The 6,674-nt window shown below is 40.6% G+C and overlaps 2 protein-coding genes across 4 annotated transcripts in view; one reads left to right on the forward strand and one right to left on the reverse strand.

Moving 5' to 3' along the window:
- Positions 1 to 1,209, forward strand: part of LOC135701823 (USP6 N-terminal-like protein) — a 42,716-nt gene extending 41,507 nt beyond the window's left edge. For all 3 annotated transcript variants that reach the window (XM_065222758.1, XM_065222759.1, XM_065222757.1), the window contains one exon: positions 418 to 1,209. In XM_065222758.1, coding sequence (XP_065078830.1) covers positions 418 to 749 — 332 coding nt within the window. In that variant the 3' untranslated portion in view covers positions 750 to 1,209. The remainder of the gene's footprint in view (positions 1 to 417) is intronic.
- Positions 1,210 to 1,272: 63 nt separating this feature from the next.
- On the reverse strand, positions 1,273 to 6,184 carry Efhc1.2 (EF-hand domain containing 1.2). Its single transcript, XM_065222730.1, has 6 exons — positions 6,116 to 6,184; positions 5,502 to 6,043; positions 2,650 to 3,163; positions 2,262 to 2,591; positions 1,566 to 2,203; positions 1,273 to 1,495 (listed from the first exon to the last, which is right to left on the reverse strand). Exons 1-6 carry the CDS (start codon positions 6,164 to 6,166, stop codon positions 1,282 to 1,284), a joined length of 2,289 nt encoding a protein of 762 aa, XP_065078802.1. The 5' UTR covers positions 6,167 to 6,184; the 3' UTR covers positions 1,273 to 1,281.
- Between the last annotated feature and the right edge of the window lie 490 nt (positions 6,185 to 6,674).

Below are 6,674 nucleotides of genomic sequence, written 5' to 3' on the forward strand. Positions count from 1 at the left end.
AAAAGATGTGAAATGCATGCCGACACAGACTGACAGTTTGACACATGCAGTTCAAACAATTTTATTATTTTGATTTAAATGGAGTGCTGCATTTATTTAAACCATTTTTATGAATTGAATCAAACATAAATTTCATATTAAAAATAACAAAATATTTTGTTAATTTACGCCTGAGTGTTTTTTCTGCGTGAATGTGGTTCCATTTCCCCTAATATCGTTGACCAGAATTGCAAAAAACCCTTCTCAACTTTTTTTCCCCATGAAATCGATAAACTATCCACGGTGTACTGATATAAACCTAGATATCTGCAATTAGAGAAACATAATAAAAAAAACGACCAGCGACCGCAGCCGGAGATGCTCCTGGGGTAACTCTTCAGACCACTCGTAATAATCCACCTATGCACACTTTTGCAGACTACGACGATGGTAGCATAACGAAAACTTCGCTAACCGGAACGTCGGTTACCTCAACCAACGATGTTAGTATTACTTCCTACGAGCGTACCTGTGATATCTTCCGTTTACAGCAGAATGGTAGCACGGCCGCAATTTTGGGCAGTGCCGGGTTGGACGACAGTATTAGCATCCTATCGTTACAAACGATGGATGGAATAGGTGACCTGCAGCGGTCCAGCGAGCAGCAAATTCCAGTGGCAGCAAATGGAGACATTCCCATCATTAATGGCGTTGAAGAAGACGACGGAGATGACGACGACGAAGTCACGGAGAAGCAGCTCTCTTTTTAATGCCACTGTTCACAGTAGAACCGAAGGTTGTAACGACAATCAACCGTCCACTGATCAGAGGAAATATGGACACTGCCAACAAAAAGCCTCATACTTTTTTTCCGAGAAAAATAGAATATCAATCCTGTAGGATTTGCATAAGCAAAGAACGGAAAATAAACAGCAATAACTTTTACTCCTCCATGCAACGGTTGCGAGTATTTTTGAAAACTCGCTCAATCGTACCTAGTTGAAATGTAGGTTTACTTGTTTTATCAAGCACAAATGGAATGTGAAGGTTCGTTTGTCTTTTCTGTAGCAGACATTTGTGAATTGTATGGTTAAGATTTTACACTGATAGGTGGTTTTGTTCCGGATAGGTAGGTACAACTGTGTTGTGGTTTGTTTTTTGAACGTGAATGCTAATCTGCTATCTGAAGGGAATAAATAAATGATACTTAATAACGATGTGCATGGCTAAGTGAATTATTTATTTTGAATATATCACACATAAATTTTGAAGTATTCCACCTTATCCAAAAATAAATTATTATTATGAAGTTTGATCAGTGAGACTGCTTTCCAAATTGATACTGCTAAGTAGCATATCCCAGTCAATAAGGTTTCCAGTAACTCGATACGGCGTAAAGAAGCAAACGTCGTGCTTGATGTTGAGTGGTTGCAGTGGTTTACAGGGCGTCTGCATGGAATTCAGTATGTTCAAAAAGTCCTCCACTTCGATATCACCGCGTTCGTTTCGATTCAATCTGTTTACATAAAAGATTTTTTTTTATTTGGGTTCAACGCACGCATATTAACGTGCCAAACGATACTTACACTTCCAACATCGCATCAATCAGAGCATTATCCAGTGGAATCCTGCATGCCTTAACTGTTACCACGATATTCTTCGGGCTCATCCATCGGTCGTTCGATGGATCCAAGTGGTACATGTGCTCCCTGGTCCGTTCCAGATCGTTCCAAAGTTGTCTGGTGAGTTCCCCATGTATGGCGGCTCGTACCAGTTCCTTATCGCAATTGAAACTCTTTTTGGATTCCGCTGAAAATTGTCGGCAGAGTGTAACGATCTCCTGTTCTACGATTTGGTCGTCCAAAAGTTCGAGTAGCATGTCCCGGAGCACTTCGTACGTAACCGTAGCTATCGTTTTATCGTCGATTTTTTTGTGCTCCACCTTGGCCATGTGCTTTGCAATGTATTCCTTATAGATCGGTTGCAGAGCGTTGCGTATTTTCTGAATAATTGTCGATACGTTCGACAGAGAGAACTCATCACAGTGAGCTTCCATGAACGAAAGAGCATAGATGTCGGCATTGGTAATGTTGAATTTGTGGTCCTGCAGAATGGTTGTCGCTCCGAGATAGAAGTCCTGAGCCGTGAAGTACTGTGGTCTGGATGGCGTAAATATATCTTGCTTCGGTAAGAGCATTCGCGATCGCTTGATGAACTCCCCTCCCTAGAAAATGATATATCACTGCCAAATTCAGTTTGACCAAAAGAAGAATTCTAAATACCTGGAATCCGGAGTTTCTTATCATCAGCTCGTATACGGAAACCGTATCGTCACTCAAGTAGTATGTGATGACAAAGAATCGATCGTTATTTTCCTTAATGTTCGATATCATGCGGGCTCCGAAGCGAAGGTTGCACCGATCGTAGACAACAAACTTGCGGAAGTCAATCTTCGGTGGCTTCGGTTCAACTGTAATGCAATTTCCTTCTGAATCCTCGTGGGAACCCCATCCATTGTAGGGTGGCAGCAGTCGTTCCCTGCGATAGCGACGCTCAAATTCATTCTTAGTTACACTGTATCCCGGTATGGGTGTGAAGTCTTCAATGCCGTACTGGAATAAAACCCATTTCAATTCTAACATGTCCTATTATAGTCTATTGACCAATTACCTTAACTCTATAATAATCACTAGTAAACTGATCGCATCCCGTTAGCAAAACGCTTCTCCCGTAAACATTTATCGACTTGCCTATCGCGAGCTCAGAATCTTTGTAGTAGTTATCGTTGACCCTACCGATCCCGACGGAATCGGTTAGATAGCGGCCTCCTTTCAGCCCTCCTCCGATAACGTTCAGAACCATGACCGGGGTACTTTCACCCATTATCGGTAGTCGCTCGAATTGTTTCGGTAATCGTCCTCTCCGCAGGAACATTCCGTTCGAATCACGTCCTGAATTCAGCGGAAGTTTCTCCTTGATTTCGAACGTTTCATCACTCAGATGGTAAAGCACTTCCAGCTCGTGTACATCGCCAAACAGGCTTGATCGATCATCCCAGAATCCTTGGAAGCGTAGCACCTTGCGATCGTACTCTAGGAATTTACCCAGTGTATCGATCTTGTAGGCCGGCCTTTTGGCTAATTTGGCTGCGTCTTGTTGCTTGCGTAACTCGGTGCTTGGGTCGCTGTAAATGGGATGAGAAAATTGTCATACCATGACAGATAGTAAGGAGATCCAGAGGTCTAATAGATTGTCAATTGGCATCTACTTTAATATTATGTGATAAAACTACGGACTATGATCATTAAAATTGTGAAAACAACATCACGTCAGTTTGTCTCATCATGCAAAATAATCGCATATCAGTCCCATACTGAAATTCAATCGTCCATAGTTCAAAATTAAGTGTCTATATCTATCTGATTGCTGCATGGAAGGTGTAAAAATGGTCACCAAAGTTACACTGGCCACCATGCTCAATGCCCCCTCCAGCATGGCACAATAACAATAATAAATAATAATACATTCTAAATCACACCCACCTAATCGTAAAATCGAATATAACATATCAAGAAGACTGGCAACTTTGCCAGAATCCAAACGTCAGATACAGTAGCGCTGCGCTCGAGCGAAGTTGGTAGCAATGCGTAGAAAAATGAACAAGATCACTTGTAGTTCTCCTCAGCATGCACTTGGTGTTGTCTTGAAATTCCCATGGAATTACCGTATGAATTTATTTTTAGTTCTGGTCATATTACTCAATAATTCTTATACTCCTCATAGTTTCCTTGGAAATCTCTTAAATTTTCTAAAAATTATCACTTGAAATGCTCCTCAGAATTCCTTAGAAATTTTCGTCAACATTTTGTTAGAACTATCCTTGCAATTCAACATTCAATCTTCTTGGAATTTTTGAATAAAATGATGATGGAATTACCTTAAAATTGTCCTTAAAACTGTTTTGAAATACTCTTAAGAAGAATTATTTTCAATATTATTTTTCTTAAAAATGAAAATCTCTGTGTCGACTTCCTTGGGCATAGGATGGTACAGGCATAGAAAGCTCTCAGCTCACTTAAAATGTGGAAGTGAACACTGAGTTGAGAGCAGCCAAAAAGCTTATATGCTATAAGCAATAAGCTTGAAATGCCATGTAGTAGTAATACAAATGGTATTTTTAATCAATGCAAACAGTTTTTTGTTTGTCGTTGATTAATATTTGAAGTCGCGGATTTATTTTGAGGAGTCGCGGATTTCGCGGATCAAATTTTGAAGCTCTTGTAACAGCCCTGCATTTACTTCCCAACTGAAATGTTGCACCTGCTCTTAGTCAAGTCGCTAGGGGGTCGCAATTTGATGGAATTTCGAATAGTGAGTTGCCATGAACAAAAGTTTTTGAACCGCTGTATTGAACAGTTTCTTGAATGTAATCTCAGCAATACAGCGAATACCCCGTACAGACTATGGCTTATATCATGTAATATAGCCTGTCTTGCAATGAGCACTCATACACCTAGTTTTCACTGGAAATCCTTTGTATGAGTGCTCATTGCAAGACAGCCTATATTACATGATATAAGCCATAGTATGTACGGGGTATAACCAACAATCAATACGAAACTAACGATTTTAAATTGGCTCACTACTTGACTAGCCTATTCTGCCGTTATACGCATAAAAGTCCCACTGGGCATAAATATTGCATAGAACATGGGACAGTTATGCGTATAACGGCAGTATTGGTCCCTAGCAAATCGACTAACGTACCTCATTCTAGTCGAAATCCCAGTACTACACTGTTTGTTTGGATTCGCTATGAAAGTTTGACAGAAAAAATGAGGGGTTCGTGGATTTTCCTATGTTTCGAGGGGTGAATCGATTAGCTTGGGACCGAAGATAGTACCAGAGCTGAGCCAAAATGTTGAGCTCGTTTATTATACCCTTGGCAGACTATGGCTTATATCATGTAATATACTGCCGTTCTACGCATAACTGTCCCATGTTCTATACAATCCTTATGCACCGTGGGACTCTTATGCGTATAACGGCAGTATAGGCTGTCTTGCAATGAGCACTCATACATCTAGTTTTCACTGGAAATCCTATGTATGAGTGCTCATTGCAAGACAGCCTATATTACATGATATAAGCCATAGTCTGTCCGGGCTATTAGGGACCTTCTGGTCTTAGAGTTACCTCTATGGTATAACCATAGAGGTAACTCTAAGACCAGAAGGTCCCAAGTTTCGTAATAATTGTTGGTATTACTGTCTAAATTAATATTCCTCCCATATGCAATTTAAATTGAAGTGAAAATTACGATCATAGTGGATAAAAACAAAGATCACAATGATCAATAGATCCAACACGGATCATCTAAAAACGGGGTATTCACATTATAGCCTATATCACGTAATATAGGCTGTTTTGCAATGAGCACTCATACATAGGATTTCCAGGGAAAACTAGATGTATGAGTGCTCATTGCAAGACAGCGTATATCAACATAGTTTCATACTCACATGGGGGGCTCCCTGGATTCCTGAACCGATATACCCAGTCGATTCAGAAACTTTCGGGTAAAGTCATCGCATCCGGTAATGGTGTACACGCGATCAAACAGCTGTACCGTGTGGTTTATGTTTAGATCCAGTAGCGAGGTGAATTCTCCATCGTACGGCGCAGGGCGGGGAATGCGTTGCCGCGTTACCAGGCAACCTTGCGGAATGCCGGAATTCATCGTACGGGGCTCGCTCACCTGCATGGTGTGATCCTCCAGGTAGTAGAGGATTTTTACCTTCCTAATCTGATACGGAATGCGATCGACTTCGCTCATCGTTTCCTGGAAGAAACCATGGAAGCACAGGACTTTCCGATCGTATGTCAGCCAAGAAGGCAGAAGGGGTCCCTGCCGCGGTGGATATAGCGAAGGCAAACAATACTCCGGTCCGTCGGTTGGGGAGTAAAGCTTTCCACCGATTCCGGGACGTTTCCGATCGGCCAGCATGCAGATGTTGCTCCATCGATCGAAATGGTGCGATTTGTTAAATTTTGTTTGGCCAATCTACAAGCGGAAGTTTTTATTAAATCAAATTGTATGGGCTTTGTTTTGAACTGTGCACGGTGCATCACTTACATCGGGAAAGGTGTTTCCTGGGAGAAATGGAAGTCCCGAACAACGTAGCATGTTTTCTGGTTATCGGTGTGTAGTGGATACAATAAATTGTCAATTGTTTAAATAAATTAGATAATGCTTTTTTAAATTATATTGAAAGAATGAAATCGATGAACTTGAAATCGAAAGTGTTGGAAAGCAGTTTGTATCAACAAAACAGAAGCCATTCCCTTGGTAACCCATGCTTTTCCGGATTCCTACGCGCCGTTTGCGTATTCCATCATTGTTGCCATATTCACCGTTTCTCTGCGTTTATGAACAAATCTTGTGCGCAAACTCTAATTTTAATTGAAATTTTAAATTGTTGGACTGCGTAAATACCTTTATCAAGTAAATCAACATAAAGAAAAAGATAACTACAATGTATAGATTTCTTCAGTGTCTTGTAGTAATACTCGACTGAAAAATAAACATTCGTTTCTTTTACATCTTATTTTTTATCAATACCTGATCTTAAATGCTGGCCAGACTGGAGAGTTATAACATGTTATAACGGTTGTCAACTAATTGCAACACAGAA

Source organism: Ochlerotatus camptorhynchus, unplaced genomic scaffold (genome assembly GCF_037179485.1).
Source record: "Ochlerotatus camptorhynchus isolate MF236.1 unplaced genomic scaffold, CSIRO-AGI_Acam_v1.1 ptg000177l, whole genome shotgun sequence".
Classification (NCBI taxonomy): domain Eukaryota; kingdom Metazoa; phylum Arthropoda; class Insecta; order Diptera; family Culicidae; genus Ochlerotatus; species Ochlerotatus camptorhynchus.